The 19,165-nt window shown below is 36.0% G+C and overlaps 1 protein-coding gene across 1 annotated transcript in view; it reads right to left on the bottom strand.

The window, feature by feature from the left end:
• Positions 1–7,884: 7,884 nt before the first annotated feature.
• LOC134529257 (homeobox protein DBX1-like) overlaps positions 7,885–19,165 on the bottom strand; it is a 105,544-nt gene continuing 94,263 nt past the window's right edge. Inside the window, exon 2 of the mRNA XM_063363157.1 lies at positions 7,885–8,187. Within this exon, the coding sequence (XP_063219227.1) occupies positions 7,903–8,160 (258 nt within the window). The 5' untranslated portion in view covers positions 8,161–8,187 and the 3' untranslated portion in view covers positions 7,885–7,902. The remainder of the gene's footprint in view (positions 8,188–19,165) is intronic.

The raw sequence follows: 19,165 nt of genomic DNA on the forward strand, positions 1-19,165 counted from the left end.
TATAGGCTAAAAATAATGGTGAGGGGGGTAGGGGTGGGAATGAGGGTAAAGCGAGGGAGGGGGAAAACTAGAGTAGTAGTGGAGGGTGGTTATTACGATAAAAAAAAATGATAACTTAATGAAGGCGTGGTGGGGGAGGGGTGGATTATCATGTGCGAGAAATAATAATTTTTTTGGAGAAATGGTGAGGGGGGGGGGGGTTTGTAAGTTCGTATTTGCATTGGCACAAGTGGTGGGGGTCAGTCTGCCAGCACCCACCACGGGGGCAGGTTTGGTCGCCATTTTTTTTTGCACTCGTCTGGTTAGAACCGAGGACTCCGAGCTCCGTGTCATAAAAGTATTTTTTTAATATTTTTATTATTAATATTTTATTAATTGAATTTTTTTATAAATTTTAAATTTTTTTTCATTAAAATCGGATAATAAATAAAAAAGTTAAAGATGGCGACCGTAACGGAAATTGCAACGGTGACGTCATCATCGAATATGGCGGAAAACACAACGCCGGAATGTTCGAGAAAACAAAATGACGTCATCCAAAATGGCGGATCCAAAATGGCCGCCGGGGTCAAGGTCAAGGTCAAAGGTCAAGGTCACAACCATCCAAGATGGCCGCCGTGACGTCACAATCCAAGATGGCGGTCGGCAATCTCAATCCACACAATCCACAGCCAGAAGCCAGTCCCCGGAGCCCCCAAACTATACTACTGCGGCACTAGGTTTGCTTGTAGTGACAGTAGGTAATGGCTGAGTTGAGTGTTGTAACTACATCATATACACTATTGCGAACAGACATTAAGTTAAAACGTAAAATGTTATGTCTTGGATGTGGTTTCTCTCGTGAAGATAGGGGAACATCCAATACTCTACAAATGTGAATCCCTATTTTTGTTTGTAACTTAATATGCTCGTGAACGATTAAAGCTGCGTGTGTTTTTTTCTTTCATTAGAAATTTTAGTGGGACATTTAAAATATCTGCTTCCATGCAGCTCTTTAAACACGTGTACGCAAACATGCTCCTGCTTATAACAGAGAAATGTAAATATATACGTAATCATTAAAATGTCTGCTTCCGTGCAGCTCTTTAAACACGTAAACTCGCACATCGACTAAGTAGTCTCCATAATTAAAGAACTGTGGTAAGCTGGCTACATACAATAATCACTTGTTTAACTTGAATGTGTATAATATTGAAAAATAAATCAATTATTAGTTTTCTAAAATTTAATGTTTTAATTATTGTAATATGATTTCTAAGACTGAGTTCTCGTAATACAGTTTTCTTTTATTTTTATTCTACTTCCAAATGTGCTTTCTTTTTTGTTGTGCTTCCACAGGTGTTTCTTTTTCACAGATTGTGGATTGTTAAGAATGTACAAAGGACATGGTTTGTCTCATGGTTTGGAGATATCTGATTTAAACGCCTGACATTGGACATTGCCTGTTAAAAAATGTTTTTCTAGTATCATCGAAAAATACCTCTTGGTTCGTAGATGCTTGGTCTATCCGCCTAACATTTAACAATACCTGTTTGTAACTTATCCCACGTAGCGAAAAATTATAATTCCATCGTAGGCACAGCGTCAAACTTTTTTTAGAGTGAATGATTAATAAACTCCACGAAAAGTAATAGGAAACATAATTTAAAATTTATTTTATACGTTTAATTACTCTTATGACTGGTCGAGATTCAAACCAAGGTCGAAAATCTATCACCTCTATCATTAGTTTTATAAGTGATTTTTTGTTTAGTTTAAGAATGTTTTCCGATTTTATAGGTCCTTTAAAACCAATTATCCAAGATGGCGATCATATAGGCTTACTGGAGGCTGGTATATGAGGAATTTAAGCATCTTTAAAGGACTTTCCAAAATATTAATTGAAATTATTATTTTTTACATAATATAATAAACTTATTTTTTCATCGATCAAGCATTGTACAAAGGACAGGAATATATCAAAACAATCAATAAATTAATTAGTTGTTTTTGATGAATTTGTGAGTTTTTCCCGAATTTCTAGCCAAATAATTACAAATTTCCAAGATGGCATCTAAATTTCAAGATGGTGGGCACCACAGTATTAAAACATTATTACTGCACTATAGTGGGTAAAAATAAAACGAACATGCGGCAGTGCACTCTGGCGATATATATGTGTGTGTGTGTGTGTGTGTGTGTGTGTACCTTGGCATTAGTGGAGGGAGGTCAGTCTGCCGGTGGCTTCCGTGGAGGAAGGATCAGTCACCATTATTTTCCTTCATTGATTTTGAAACAATGACTCCAAGCTCCATGACGTAATTGCTTTTTGTAAATAATAATTTATTAAAATTTGATTAGTTAAATTTTTAATACATTTTAAACTTTTTTAAAAAAATCTGATAATAATTACGGATGTTCATCATGACTACAGTAACGAAAGCTGCAATGATGTGTTTTTAAATAAAATTGTATTAATGTATGATTAGTTAATTTTTTTATAAATATTAACATTTTTGTTTATTTTCTAGTATAAAAATTACGTATTTTTATGATGGCGGTCGTGAAATTAATTTCAACGGTTTCGTCATAATTCAATATGGTATGTGTGACAAGAAATTATTATTTTTTTAATTTATACTTATAATTTTTGTAATATATTAATAATAAATTACATGTTTACCCTCACCCAGAATTGAACCATGGACAAAATTCGATTATGTAACTTAACATTTAAAGTAAGCAATTTGTTTATAAATTTTTTTAATATTTAATTTTTTTCTTCGAAATTTTTTGGACAGAATTTAAAGAATTTGAATTTTATGATCAAAGCCAATGTCATCCAAGGTTGCCGCCAGAGTCTTAGGGACGGCTTGTCGTCGGAAAATTTAAGCCTCTTTGGGGAATTTGGTTCTTTCTAAGGTAAAATTCTGATGAGTTTGTTCGAAATTCCAATTTTTGAAATTTGTGTAATTAACGGGAAGTTATTCCTCAAAATTGAAATCATGTCCCTTGAAATAGAAAAATTGGTTATTTTTCAAGTTTTTAAAGGTTTTTTGGTGGAATTTTTTTTCCACAAACCTTGAAATTTTTGCCGATTTGCTCGAATTTTAGCCAAATTTAGGAAAATTAGTGTCATATTTGGAAAATCTTGCCGAATTTTGAATGCCAAGGTCATAAAAGACAAACGCCGTGATATCACAATCCAATATGGCGGCTAATAAAACCCAATCCATAGCCTGAAGCCTGTCCTTGGATGCCCATTTATAAACTACTGTTGGCATTAAAGATGAGAATACGTGCCAAAAATAAATAAAATTAGGAATATCCGGACAGGAACTGGCCACTGTAAATATCAAGGAACCCTCGAAAAATTTAACACAGGTGATTTCAAGAAATCATTGGTAACTGTACAGGGAACTGTACTCGGGTGCTATGGAATATGAATATCAATGCTTTTCATTGCACCACAATTTCATATTATAATGTTTTCTTGTTAATAATTTTCACCATCAATGAACAAACCATTAATATATTTTTTATGATTTAATGAATTCAACTTATTTATGTGGCGAATTAACGATTCGAATTAACATTCATGCCTAACGCGGGACTCGAAAAGAAAACCCGTCGCACCGAAAACAGGGGTGCATCCAACTGAGCCACGGAGGTCGGCTGTCTCGTTTTTTTTTTTTTTTTTTTAAAGGTTTCGAGATATTTTCGCAACATGTTTTTTCCAACGTTACAGTGGTAGAGGTCCAACAAAGAATAGATTCTTTTATAGAGTATACCGATACTAACCGCGCAGATTACCAAAGAATGAAATGATGAATGTTTGAGCTTTTGATTATAGTCGAACCGGTAACGCAAGAGACGATGCAGGGAGATGAGAGGAATACGCAGAATCTATTTCAATGAACAAGCCGCGGTGAAGGGGGAGACAGCACACAGTGGAAACCCACTGGCAGAAGGCAACATCCGCCACGTTTCTCCCTTGCGGAAAATCCAGATTCAATCTCGCTAGGAATTGATCCGATCACTGAACCAACGTGTTCGCTGTAGACTACTATATTTCTAGGTAAGCAGAAAGTATCCAAAAAAACAATCAATGCAAGCTTTTGATTTTTCCAACTAGAAGGCAATTATTCCAGCAGCCAACTCTTACATGCTAATGGATTTAATAAGAGGAGCGTATTATTTTGGTTCCTTGCACCATATTCCAGACACAACCATTCCTGTGAATAAATTTATAAATGGGGTCGTAAGCAAATTATTACAAGATAACTATTGCAAAGATAATGTGATTTTACACTTGTTTAGATAATGTATCTTTTTTTTTTTTTTTGCAAAATAGGTTTAAAGTGAATGATTTTTAGCCTATTAAAACAATTATGTGGATTAAAATTCGTTTTACATTCGTTTTAAAAAAATGCTTTGCTGAATCAATTACTTAATAATAAAATAAAACTTTTGCATTAATAAGTTCTTGAAGAGTGAATTATTTTATTCACTTAATATAATTTGTGCTTACATAAAATTATATTATTATCTTTTTTTTCGTTTTATTGCGGCAACAACAAATGTTTTAATGCAGTTTTTTGAACTTACGCCATTGCAGTTTTGCATTGTTTGTCATGGAAAAATTCCGAAAAAAAAAATGAAACTATACAAGTATTATGGACAACACAACGGCGACAGCATGGACAAAAAAATGTTCAACATCTAAAAATTATACAGCACAAGAATTTCGCTGAAGGAACTTAGTCATAGAAAAAAATAATATAAAAATACAGACGAACACAGTGGTCTAATAACGACGAGACAGATTAAATGCAATCAGTAAACAAACTTGGACAACGCAGAAAACATATAAACAAAACGATGAAGATAAACAAGTACTATCGACTAAAAACGTAGTCTGTGCCTGATGACGGTAACAGATGTCAGTTCCCGTTGTTGTCAATTGAAATCTTCTGTGTTCGTCAGTGCTATCGTAGTTGTGTTGTCCATAGTACTTGTTTATCTTCATCGTTGTTCAAGTTTGCTGACTGTTTGAAGTTAATTTGTCTCTTCGTTCCTAGCCCACTATGTTCGTCTCTGTTTTTATAATATTTTTCCATGACTAAGTTCCTTTAACGTAATTCTTGTGCTTTATGATATTTAGATGTTGAACATTTTTGTCCGTGCTGTCGTGGTGGTTTTTTTCCATAATACTTGATAAGTTTCATCGTTGGTTCCGTCTGTCTGACATCAGCTGATTTAGTATTATTTTCTGTGCTAATTTTATATACTATTTTCTTAATTTTATCTTTGGAATTATTCCATGACAAACGCTGCAAAACTTCAATATTGTATAAGTATAGAACTGGATTAAATCAAAATTCTCCATTTCATAAATCCTTTAAAGAACGAACTACAAATTTTTGTTGTACATGTTTTTACAGGAAAACACTTATATATAAGTATATATACACTTATATATACTTATATATACTAATTTATATACTTATATATAAGTATATATATTTGCAATAAAAGACAAACAGCTCTAAGTTTACCTGTAATGATTCGTGTGAACAGTGGTGTGGCATCTTCAACCACCTCAAAAGAAAATGACCTTATTTATTATTTAATATTTGTGTTAATCAACATAAACATTATTCACTCGTGTACAAACATTAAGGGCCGGTTTTATGACCTCCGGCTAAAGTTCCGGCTAAAATTTAACCGCAGGCTAGCTCTTATTTCGGTTTTATGACTCCCTGTTAACGTCTACCTTCCAGCTAAAGTTCCGGCTAACCTAGCGGGTGGATGAACCGGCCGCTAGCTGCTTAACCGGAGGCTAAAAGCAACAGAAAATAAAATGGCGATGTATCAGGCGAGGTTAGTTGTTGATAGTGATGATGACTATTTGAGGAATTCTATTGAATATTTACAGGATGCGATGGAATAATTTATTACTAAATGTAAAATGCTTCGCCGTATTCGTCAAAGTTTTATTAAAAATTACATGGCATGAAAGTGTAGTAACGCTTTTCTATTTTCGTCGAGTCGTGTATTATTATTTGACTTTAATTGATCACGAAGTACATAAACGTATGCTATGTATATAAACTTAAATGTTCCTGCTTAAGAATATGTGTAAATAAGTGAATTTTAAAATTGCAAAACGAGGGTTATTATTACCTATAAAATGCGTGTTTTCGTGGAAGTTGTATCTGTGAATTTTTATTCGTAATACAGTGGACATATGCCGGGAATGAAATGCACTTCATACGACTTCAGACGTGGTTCTAATTCAATGAATACAATTGAATGTGAAAATAAATGTTACCCAATTATCCCTTCCCTATCTTACAAACCATTAGGTACTTATTATCTACCTGCCACGCAAGTGCAAAACGAAAACAGCACTGGAATTATTCTGTTTACCGTATCCAAGTTTATCCCTTGATCCTATCGGCATGACCCTGTATATGTTGGTCTTTTTTTACATTATACTTGCTGTTTTAATTTAGAATGTTGAAAAATCCTGTACATAACACAACATACCTAACATATCACGATGCAAACAAATTATGTCAGGTCTTGTAAAAATATATTTCATTCGTATACATTTTACAATAATTATTTCCCCAGTGAATATATCTAGGATCTCTTGACCTACTTAATTAAAACAGCAAGCATCCTATACCACAAACTAATTCCATCAGGATCGGATTAATTTGGATATGTGATACGAAACTATTAGTACAAAAATGAAACCTACACCAGTGAAATGAAAATCGACAAGTATTTTCCCGAAACGGGGTCTATATTATTTGATTATGAAATAAATTTATTAAAGAAATAAGTGTTCTCTAGCAAAAATGTCATCCCTATTTATTTGTTGGTATAGAATTACTTCGTTAGTTTTGGCTTAATATATAACCTAACAAAATCATGTGTTTCAATACAAGAGTAAAGTTGAAAACACACGGTTTTGAATCGTAAATTGTAATTTTATGGTTTAATACAAAGCAGGTTTTACGTCAAAGTAATTTTTGGTTAATTTAATTATATCTGTTGCAAGATAAAGTTCGCGGCATATTTCTTTACTGCAGCTGTAAACATTCCGAATCACAATACAAACAAACAGCTGACTAACATTCTACCAGAAAAAATAACTGTCTTGCAACAAAAGTTACCAAATTCTGTTTTATTTCATTACCAACACAACCATTATTACACCACACGCTTGGTCAGGTTCCGGTTAGCCAACCGCAGGCTAAGTTTGGGTCATAATACACCCCTCGTTCGTTAACTGGAGGCTAGCCTTACCTGGAGGCTAGCTAACCTGAAAATTTAGCCGGAGGTCATAATATCGGCCCTAAATTGGCCAGTAAAATGAACTATGCATGATTCATTATTTTAGTTTGATAATGTAATCTGTAGTTGTGGAATATCTCACAAAGAATATCACAAAGCTTTCCTTAAGTTATTTCTGAAAGTTTTCCCTACTAATTCATTTAATTCTAACATATCTAATTGTGCACACTCATTTACATAGGTATCTTAAAACATTAATTTTCTGTAGGAAAAAAAATGTATACTGTATTTCTACAGGTTTATTCATTTTTTAAATGGAAAATAAAGTAAATTAATTAAAATTGAACATAATTTCTTTTACAAATTGTAAAGAAGAACACGTTTTTAAAATGGTTCTAATAAAGAAGAGAAAAAGAGGCATAAAATTGATAATATTATTCCATTATTCACTAAATTAAAAAAGACAGATTATGTTTATATCCTGATACCGAGTTGTACGTGCGTGTATATGAACAGTGCACGCAAATTATACACGTTTCAGCCTTGAAGAAATGTTCTTTCGGGACTCGAGGAGAGCTGAGATTCGCAGCCCTGTGACATGCGCGGTTGTTCTTGTCACGTAACACTGATCTCCTCGTCGTCGTCGTTGTCCTCGCCCGCCGAGTCGTCATCCAGCCGCTCGTCGTGCAGCGCGGCAGCGTCGTAGCCATCCTTGGGCGTGGCGAGCGGTGAAATCTCGCCCAGGTCGAGTCGCGGCCGGTCACCCTCGGCATCGCTCAGGTCCGGGTTCGGGTTGTTCTTGTTAGGTAGCGTCTGCTCGCGCGACCCGCCACTGGCCAGCAGCTCGCGCTCCTTCGAGTTGCGCCACTTCATGCGCCGGTTCTGGAACCATATCTTCACCTGCAACACACCACGGTCGTCGGGGTTTCATCACGGTACGGGAAATTCTTATTAGTGGAACAATGTTATAAAAGTACACTCACATAAATAATTGTACGTTAGCATGAAATAATAGTAAAACAGCGTAAAATAACTACATATTTCTAAAAATCTTCGTTTGATTTTTTTATGTTAAGACCCTTACTCACGATCAGTCCGAACTGACAGTTCTGACCTATCTGTCGGAACTGAACAGATGTAACTGTGTGTGAGGAAGGAGGTGGACTGATCAGTCGGAACTGAAGGACTGACGAACTTATGGCTTCCCATTTAATTGGCCTGTGGGCTCGAGAACACTAGGTCCGAACTGACGTGTGTGGAAACAGCGTCTCGTCAGTCCAAGCTGTTAGTCCATAAGTTAAGTGTAGTGGTAGAAATTTTTTTATACAGTTTGGATTTTTTTCTTTCTGCAACTGCAGCAAGCACAGTTTTTGCTATATTCTATGATGAAAAGATACTTCAAACAGAAACAACACCAAGACTAATCGCGTGTTGGGAGGCTTCAGTTCAGTCCAAGCTGTCAATTAAGACTGTTCGGTCTGAACTGAGCACCTGGACTGATCGTGTGTGCAGAAGGACTCAATTCAATCTAAACAGTCAGTGTGCCGCCAATAGTGATTTTGGCACAATTATTAAATTTAAATTTTAAATTATCATCTTAACAGTTATTTTTTGCTTGGATTTAAACTTATAAGCTCATTGTAACCTCCCACTTAATTTTTATTCGAGTAGTTTCACATCGTTCCCAGCGCAGTAACTGCTATTTTGCCGACCCTTTGCGAGGCTAGCATATTGCCTCATGTTCTCCCTGCTTTGGTGCATGACCGGCGCTTGAAATTACCCCCTGCAGTCGTGAACAGGACCGCTTGTCCCTGCAGCTTCTCAGGGCAGCTCGTTTCTCAGAGCTTGCTTAAGGTGAGCACTTACAGTCGTACTACTGTTCCAGGGCTGTCGAGCACGTAAAGGCACTCCAAATAAGACATTTCTCACGAGCCTGCACCCCGCCCCCTTCCACAATTCCTCAAATCACCACCCAGAACATTGACCATTGCTTAACCCCGGCTAGCGATGGCCTGTCTCAAGGCCTGACCACTGGTGTTCGAATGTTCCGCCTCTGACCTTTAGTGGTAGAGATGTCTACTACTCGCCTAGGTGTTCGAATTTTTTTCTCAACACACCTATCCTCTAGCGACCCACGCAACAAATGTTCTCCTGTCATTCTCTTCCGAGCCTCCAGAGCGCTCCACCTGTCTCCTCCATAAGCCCCTTGCTTTTGAAGAAGTCTCATTCGAGATGTGCTAGTCGACTTCGTCACTGTTTCAGCCACTCCCCCATAGATAGCACAGCGATCAGGCGCCAACTGCAGCATCGAGCTCTGGAAGTCTGTCTTCCTCTACCCCTCCCTCAAACATCTTCGGAACCTTTTGGCCCTGAAGCCAAAGTATCCCCTCTTCCTTGCAGGGTGAAGCGCGAAATTTAATTATGCGACACAGGTGCCATACCAGGGAATTTTTGGCTCAACTTCCGACTGACTGCATTGTTCTCGGCCAGCCCTCAGCTAGATTCAATTTCAATACTTTAACTAAGATGTAGTCGCCTCGTCAAGGGATGTTTTCCCAAACCTCTTTTTTAGTTACCTTTTTGTAAAAAGGCAGTCAGTGTTATAGTTAAAAGTGAGTTATTTTTTAAATTATGAATGCTTTCGCGTCCACCGCGCTTGTTTCGCGCCGAGTTTCGTGGGCATATCGACGAGACACCTCCTGATATCGAGGATCAACACCCTGTTTTGATGGGTTGTCGATACCCATTCTCTTACCCGATAATTCCCTTTTTTGTAGGCATTTGTGCCTATTTACGACTGTCTGCGGACTAGGTCTGATTCCTTTGCATTTGACTTGTTCGCAGACAGGGTCCAAGAACCAGTACCGAGATTGCGGCCAAATGGTCTTCCTGGCATCATAAGAAATAACCACACCAGACCCTCCGGCAAAGGATTTTCAACTTCCAAATTTCTCCACGACAACTCAGGGCCCTTATTTGTTCCATAACACTAACAATGGGTCATTTGTGCAATAATTAGGGTGTCAGCAAGTCCAGCAAAAATGCGAAATTTAAATATCGCCCGCATTTTTGTTATTACTTATGTAAAAACCAAATCGCCAGTGTGCAAATTTTATATTTTAACATAGTGTATTATGTTCTATTTTTTTAATTATGTCTTAATACCTTTGTGTAATTATTTTCGGGCCGGCCCTTTTAAAAATTTAACTCTGTACTAAACTTAACTTATGTTTACTTACTTTTGTTGCATATAAGACATATGAAGTAAAATAAATCGAAGCACACCTACAGACCAAACTGCATTTTTTATTTATTAATATAAAGATACTAATATACAGTCTCCACAGTGTTTCCAGGGAGGCATTATCTTTTTCTTTGGCCTTTAGTGTTGCCTCTGATGTACTAAGTTTGGTTAGCCGGTTTCCTATCACAGTCACTTCCAAGGTAAATTATTTATAATTATTATATTATGTTATTTATTTTATATAATATAATAAGGCCTTTACAAGTGCTAGCGTGGTAAATATTATATCTTTTTATATTTTATGAAATATTTTATAGACGCAAAGGCCATAACACCAGTTCTGATGGAGCAGTCCGAACTGGGAGCTGGACTGATCGTACGCGGGGATCTTAAGTTCCATAATTTAGATTGCATTTCTTGTCAGATAATTCGCTTCTTCCCATTCCGGTCTGAGAATTCCTTGTAAAATTGTACCATCACCAATTAACAATTTTATAATCGTGAACTCATTTTAATACCAGACACGATAAATATGCAAAATTTCAATATTAATATGTTTGTTAATTGCCACGTCACATTATGCCAAAATCATCGTTTTCAATTATAAATATTCACTGTCTAATTCCATTGAGGGTAAAAATAAGATACACTTTGGCAACACACAAAGCTATTAATGGTATAAGTACTATAGTAATTGTAGCTTAAACCACCCCGCTATCGGTTCCTTTTAGTTCGCAAACACTACACTGTAATTTATTGTCCGTGAATTACTCATATTTATGATTAGGAGTAGAAATAAATTAGAATGGCAAAGATTTTCCTCTTAATGCGTGGTATCTCTCGTACATTTTTTTTTTAGTAAAACGTTGAATTCACACGAGATATACCATGTTTTTATGGTAAATTTCCCATAAAATTTTCCATTACATGTTTAAGAACCTTAGTAAAAGTATGCATAAATTACATGTTTATCGGTGGCTGATCTCGCTAGCGTGACATGCTCGCATGGCAAGGATCCCGGCATAGCTTTAATTATTGAGCACTGAGTCGGTATTAAGGTAGTCTGGAGCCTACTACAATCATGGAGATCCCTTTCCTTAAGCGTGTTTTAAAAATCGAACTACTTAAACACATATAAAAACACAAACTACACACAAGAATGGCATAAATGATTATTTTAATTTGTTATCCATTCATTATTACTTTTCAGCCATTTTTCTTAAACTTCATTAAATATTCACTTATTTACATAACTGGCCCATTTTATCAAATAAATGAGATATCTGACATTTTTTGATTGTTTACCATTAATTTTTCATGTAAGAAATATTTAATTTGGAACTAATGTTATGCTAGTCAATTTTGAGAAAATATATTTTTAATTTTTACATTACACACAACTAACTTATGTTGAATTTTGGTTTCCAGTTGTATTTTGTGCTCATGACGTTTTTTACACTTTTTGAACTCCGAACCAAAAAATTTTGAAAAAAAATTATTTCTACAGATTAAACAATTATTAACTGAAATAGCTTGGTTTCTGGGATGTAGCCATGTCCTTGGTGAATAATTAACCGACGTTTCGGTCGACATTGCAGTCACCATCATCAGGGAGCAGTTACCTACTGAGGTTCTCGATCCATCATACTGCTATCCGGGGCATTTATTGTGTGCGAGACCAGAAACCGAAGTTTCTATAACTCGCTTGGTGCATTGTAAAGCAGTTACACCCCACACTTTTGTTAGAAGCACTAGGATCAACAAGCGGGATGCGTGTCTTGTGGGATAAGTTTGGCACTGTGTGTGCGCTGGCTAGTAGTGTAATGCTTAGTTATGTCTACCTGTCGTCGTCGGGCGAGAGAAGCTTCCCACCAGTTAGCTCAGCTAACTGGCATGATGTGGTGTCGTGATGGTGAGCTTTAGAGGCTTGTAAGTGTGCTGAAATGTCAAGTAACCTAGTTAAACTCGGGTGTGGCATGTAGTGTAAAGCTGTGAGAGCCAATCCAATGAGACCCCTAGAACACAGGACATGCATGGGTAGTTAGCCTATATATGCAAGTCAGGGGTGACTCTGGCCGACACTCGCTCATGCGTACCATCGTGTGGTCGTGTTGGTGAACATTAAATAAATTAACAGGGGTTAATACACTGCTGGCTGCCTTATGGACCGAACTGTTGCGTTCCAAAACAGTTTCGGTCAAAATAAGGCTAAGCCAGTTGCTGCGTAGATAGCCCAGAGGGCTGTTGTCACTTTATTCCTAGAACAAAAGAAGCCATGTTATTTTTTATCCTTGTACAGGTCGTAAATTGTAATTCAGGCAGAAAGCTTTAGTCCAATTTTTTATTTTTTTATTTTAATAGTTTTTTAAATTTTTTATTTTAAAATATATTTTTTATTATTATCTATTTCCTTAACCTAACTGTACAAACCCCTAGAGCCCTGCCCTGACACGTATGCATGCCTCTCGGCCTGGATACCCAGTGGGGGTTTGGGGCAGAACCCCCTACCAGTTTTCCTGCATGGCCCTGCCCTGACAGGTAGCGAAACATGTGTGTTTGGGAGAGGAGGTTGTAAGCTCCACACGCGTGTTAGCGCGTCTGGAGCTGTCGGGTGACTGAGCTGGCGCGGAACTGCCAACCTGTTTTGTTTGCAGGGGGTCGCGCTGTGATTTGCCGGCAGTCTACTCGGCCAATAGCGTATGTCAGGACGGTGTTTGCTCGTTGTAAATGAAGTGTTCGCGGCCCCGGGGAAGTTAATATTTAGATTTTTAAATTTTGGTGGCTTTACTGAAATTTTTAGAAGTTTAGGCTTATAATTCGAAATTCCATTCCTTTCCGAAACGTAACCACCGCTGTAGGTGAAGCCAGACAGGCGGGCCACGCCCTTCATACATAGGGAGTCAGCCCTAACACAACCGGCAGAGAACCCCCGGAGGCCGACCATTCACCTGCGTGCTTCGGACCATTTTTAATAAAATAATTTGAATGTTTAAGTTAACAAAGTTGATATTGTATTTAGTTGAATCTTATTTTGCGAAACTATAGGTTTTATTTAATTTAATTGTAGCTTATTTTGTGTAGACTGTAAGTTTATATGTAATTCAAATTCCCACGGCTTTCCGAAACACAACCGGCTCTGGAGGTGAAGCCTATCAGGCGGGCCGTATCCTTCAGCCATAGAGAGGCAGTCCTAACACAACAGGCAGAGAACCCGAGGGGGCCTATCATACATATGCGTGTTTCGGACCATTTGAATTTATTAAACAGGGTGGTAGAGTTGATGAAAATTTTTAATGCAGAAATCGATGTCGCTTCCGTTTAAGTTTTAATTTAATGTACCTAGGTTTTTTGTGTTTTCGTTGCTCGTACGGGTCGTAAATTGCTATTGATTTATTTATTTATTTCGTGTTGCGGTAGATCAAAGTAAAATTTGTTATTGTTCTTTGTGATTTCTTCTTTAATGTACGGAATTTTGAGTGAAATGTGTATGGCATCATTGCTGGTGTGTAGGTGCAGTTTAAGATAGCTCTTAAGAAGTTATTTTGCATTACCTTAAGTCGTTTGATATAGGACTGGGAAGCGTAGCCCGACACCTCTAATCCATTGAGAAGCTGCGGGCGTACGACTTGGGTGTAAAGTTGGAGCTTTTTCCGGCGTGGTAAATTTAGAGCTTTAAGCATCCTTAAATTTCCTGTTGCTATATTGGTTATTTTTTAATTTGTTAATTCCAGAGCAAATATCTGTCTAGCATGAGGCCAAGGTATTTGGCCTCAGTGACATTCGAAATAGTCTGTTGAAAGATTTGCAGTTCCCTGTCGGCTCTGCCACGGCGTTTAGTTATTATTAGTGTTGATGATTTAGTTGCGTTTATATTGATTCGCCAGCGAGTATAGTAGTTTTCTAGAGCTGGTAACTGTCGCTACCAGATTGCTTAATAATTGCTGTGTCGTCCGCGTACATTTGCACATAGGCGTTTTCGTGCGGGATGTCAGCTGTGTATATATTATGAAAGAAGAGGGGGGGGGGAAGTGGAGAACACTGAGGTACCTCAGCAGTTAGGTCTCGTGTGGTCGATTTAGCCCCGTCCAAAGCAAAATAGAATTTGCGATGCCATAAATAGTGGGCTACCAGGTAAATGCATGTGTCGGGAAAATAAAAAGTTATGATTTTTTGTAATAAACCTGGGATCTACATCTTGTCGGAAGCTTTTTCTGCATCTAGCATGATCATTACTGTGTATGATTTTGAACGATTATTAAAACCGTCAGTAGCGGCTTCAATTATTTTAATTAGAGGGTGAATTGTGTAATGACCTTTTCTAAAGCCAAACTGCATGTCAGGAATTATGTTGTTTTCCTCTGCATGTTTTTTTAAAAGCGATAGATGTGCTTTTCAAACATTTTACTCGTGCTATTTAAAAGACTAATAGGGCGTCTGTTTCCTGGGAGTCCTATTTTCTTCCATGGTTTGGGCATAGTTGTTATTTTTGAGTGTTTCTTGTATTCTGGGCACGTTTTATGAGTGAGAATAGCCTTGAAAATTGCCAGTAAATATTCCAGCGCTTCTAGCGGAAGTTTTTTGAGAGCTTCGTAGTTTATCTTTTCGGTTCCTCTTGATTTATTATTAGAACTGACTTTTAATAGTTTAAGTAGTTCCCTTAATTCAATGGGTTCTGGTGCAGATTGCGTGCCTGTTTGTAAGTAATTATTTACAGCCTGTGTTGTAGTGAGTGTGAACTGCCTGTCATTTACATCGGTGTTTGTAGAGAATTGTTTTTCCAGCATGTCTGCGATTGCATTTGCTTTGGCCTCTGCTGTTATGATAGCTGGTGTTGAAATGAATTTATTTTTACTGCGGAGTCTGCGAGTTAGTCGCCACATCTCCTGTGGTTTTGTAGCTACTTCGGTGATCAGGTTTCCAAATTGATTAATTTTTTTGTTTTAGTTTGAGTTTTACTAGATTATTGAGTCATTCGGTTGTATTCGACTTTAGCTGCGGGAGTGCGGAGCCTTTGTGCTCTGTTTCTAGCCTGTCGTCTGAGGGCTATGTGAAAGTTTAAATCAGGGTAGTTTATCCTAGTGAAATGTCTATTTTTAACAAAGCGGCAGTGTTTTTTTATTGTGTTATTTACCGTATAGGTGAAAAGTTTTACTTGTGGGTTTATGCCTTCGGGGGAATTTATTTCTGGGGTCTGATTTAATGTGTTTATTAATTCCTCTTTAAAGCTACCCCAGTCGGGAATTTTCAAGTTATTATTAAAAATCTGTATATTATGGATGGCATTGAATTTTAGTTGTGCTAGTATTAGCGGATGATTGGAGTTTAGTTTATCTAAAGTTACCATATTTATTTCAGTGTTAGGAATGTTCGTTAATGCTATACCTAAAATGTCTGGAGCCCCGTGGTTTGGATAGAATGTCGGAGAGTCTGGGGCAAATATTACATAATTTTATGCGGATGCATGGTCGTATATAACCCTACCATTTGCATTTTTTGTGTACATACCCAGTCAGTATGTTTACTGTTAATGTCCCCTGCAATGAAAATGTGTTCTTCGACCTCCATAAGTTTATCTAAGTCTTCTTTTATGAGTGGGGCTTGTGGTGGCTTATACACTGCTGACATATAAACATATGAATAATTGTTACGGATATTTATATTAGTAGCCTCTACGTATTGAAAAACATTAACAGTAATCGGATGATGTTGAATTACATGTTTAATTAAAATAGCTGTACCTGCTCCATGGGTGCCAATCGGTTCTATAATTTGTGTAGCCACATATGTAAGATTTTACGTGTGGTTTGAAGAATGTTACGGAAATGAAAGCATCAATGTATTGTCGGACAATACAATAAAAGATACACTTATGAATCAGTAGAAATTTTAAAACACCCAGCAAACATTAATAGAGAAGATGGCTACAAATTAATCAAAATATGGAACCCACTCTTTAGAAATCTTCAAAACTTAGCTCCACATCCAACATCAGACAGATCGCCCCTGATTGGCAAAACAGCCCAGCCAACCAGAAGAAAGGAAGGCTCTGATTGGCCCACATTATCAGCCAATCAGGAAGCACCTCCCCTTCAGGCGAGAGTATATAAAGGCATGATAACTTGCGATCTGCAATTCACTAACAGTATAAGCTTAATGTTGTTTCAAAAGCATTGAAGATATACCATTTTACAGAAACAACAAATCTTTGTGCTACAGCTGAATCTTTTGGTTTCAAGAACAATTTTTATTTTTATTTTTTAATAATTACAATATGTCAGTCAGCATGCAGTAATTATGTAACAAATTTTAAACCACTTGATACATATCAATTTTTCTGTTTTATTGGTTACGAGTAAATAGTTACGTCCATAATACACAGAACATATAACACGGCAGTGCTTGTTGTGATATTTCTAATAACTAAACGCAAGTCTTAAATTAATTCGTTGCAACTTTAAGATATGGTCTCATAAATGTAGCAAATATCGTATTTATATCAGCTAAACAGTTTATGTATTTTCTCGCTACTAAAGCTTGCAATCCAGAAGCCTTTAGTTGAAACTTTAATTTAAACTGCATTATGAAGTTTTCAATGTAGATAACTTTTCGTTTACGTTTTTTTAATTTCTCAAAATATCTTTCTTCCAATTTTTATTATTTTGGAAAGTTCCCTTTTCGGATGAAAGAAGTATTTGGTGTTTTTTCTATGGGATTAGTTACTTTTTCAATATGATTAATTAGGAAGCAAGAATTACAATTTTACTATGAGGCTCAAGATTTATTCAAATTTTTTTAAATTGTACAACACAAGATACGTGAGATTTATAACTCCAGTTAAAATAAGTTTCATATAATTTAGCAACACTTGCGTTTAACTATAAAACTTTAGCCATCTGAATTAGAGTGAACACCGACGAAGTAGTATTTTTATTCGCAGTAATTTTTTCTTTAAAAAATATCATTACAAATGTGTACATATTGCAAACATACATTGTTCATGAAGATATTTAATGGACTATAAGCTGGTATATTTTGTTCCAGGGCACTTAATACTTTGCAGATTACTTTCTCAGATAATGTCACATGACCTTATCATGACAATAATAATAAATAAAAATCCAAATATCGAATTTATTAGGTTTATTTGTTTTAAGTTTGTCGTAGGTAAATAAATTAAGGAATTCTAAATCATTATTTTCTATTTTATAACTTATTTTCAAGTTGCTCACGTAATAAGCTCAGACACTTCTGCGTACTGGAAGAAAACCATGCACAGGGAAAAAGTTAAAAGTCTTTCTTATGATGACGATCATAAAATAGGCCTTGTATTACAATTCCCTTGCACTTATCATTATTTTAAAATAAATTCATTAAACGAATTTTTTTCTCAAATAAATAAAACTTAAAGATAGATAAGATTTATGAATTATGTAGAACATGTATTAAAGACAATTTAAGTTGTTAGTTGTGAGTTACCCGTAATTAATAGCTTTTATTCATAGCTTAAATTGTGTACTGAAAAATAATATTATTTAATTTTTTATTTACATACGTTTTCGACTTTAAACAATTATGTAACACAGCGATATTGAGTGTTCGCTGAAGCGTAATAGTGATTCTCGTTCTTTTATCGTTAGCGAACCATAGGTTACAAAAATAATTTTTTCTGTTTCCAAACAAGGAAATTAGCCACGGAGTAGATGTGAAATGTTTTCTTTTAGGGGAATTTTAAATGAATTAACTCTGATAACGAAGTTTGGCCAGGCGGAAGAGATATGTGTTTGATGTCATTCCCATACGTTCTTCGTGTGTGGAGAGTTCTGTAAAATTTCCTCTTTTTTATGGAGCCAATTAAAATTTTTTCCGCTTCGTATGTCAGTTTGTACGTAAATGTTTTCAGGAAATCAAAATGAATTTTACAGATACTAATAAAACTTCAGCTATAACAAGTAAAAATGTTATTGCAGTCTTTATTTGAGTTATTAAATTAAGGATTTTGATTTATTTTGTTATTATCATTTACAAGAATAAAAAATTAGCAAGCATGTTATTACAAAAAGTACATAAATAACTGCGAAAAAAGCATAAAAAGATAAACCTAGTTGATTATTCCAAGAAAATAAGCTAATCAATTATTCTTGTTTAGCAACAATTTTCTTTGCTGGGAGAAATAATTTCTGTATGTACAGAGAACTTCGCAGATGTAGCCCGTCGCTTTATTCTGCAAAAAAAAAAGTGTTTCAAATTGTTTAAATAATGTAGATACCCTTCACCACTTAATCGAACAATTATAGTGTTAAATAAAAAGTTAATCTATTGATACTGTTATACGTTTTCATAGTTCACTGATGTACGTACGTTATAGCAAACTTTAATACGGCAGGTGCAGGAATGAAAGTAAGACATTTCCGATGAACGTAAGACATTTCCGATACACCAATAGTAAGTAAAGGTATCTGGTTAATAAAACTGTAGCTCTGATTAACTGATATAAAATTCACAGCTTAAACCGCTGGGTCTAAAAGCATGACATTTTTCATAGGAGTTCCTAAATTAACGTAGGTGAGCACTAAGAAAAGAATTTTGAAATTCCATAACCTCAGGGGGTTTAAAAAAAGGATGAAAGTTTATATG

The sequence above is a fragment of the Bacillus rossius genome, chromosome 2 (genome assembly GCF_032445375.1).
Source record: "Bacillus rossius redtenbacheri isolate Brsri chromosome 2, Brsri_v3, whole genome shotgun sequence".
NCBI classification, from domain to species: Eukaryota; Metazoa; Arthropoda; class Insecta; order Phasmatodea; family Bacillidae; genus Bacillus; species Bacillus rossius.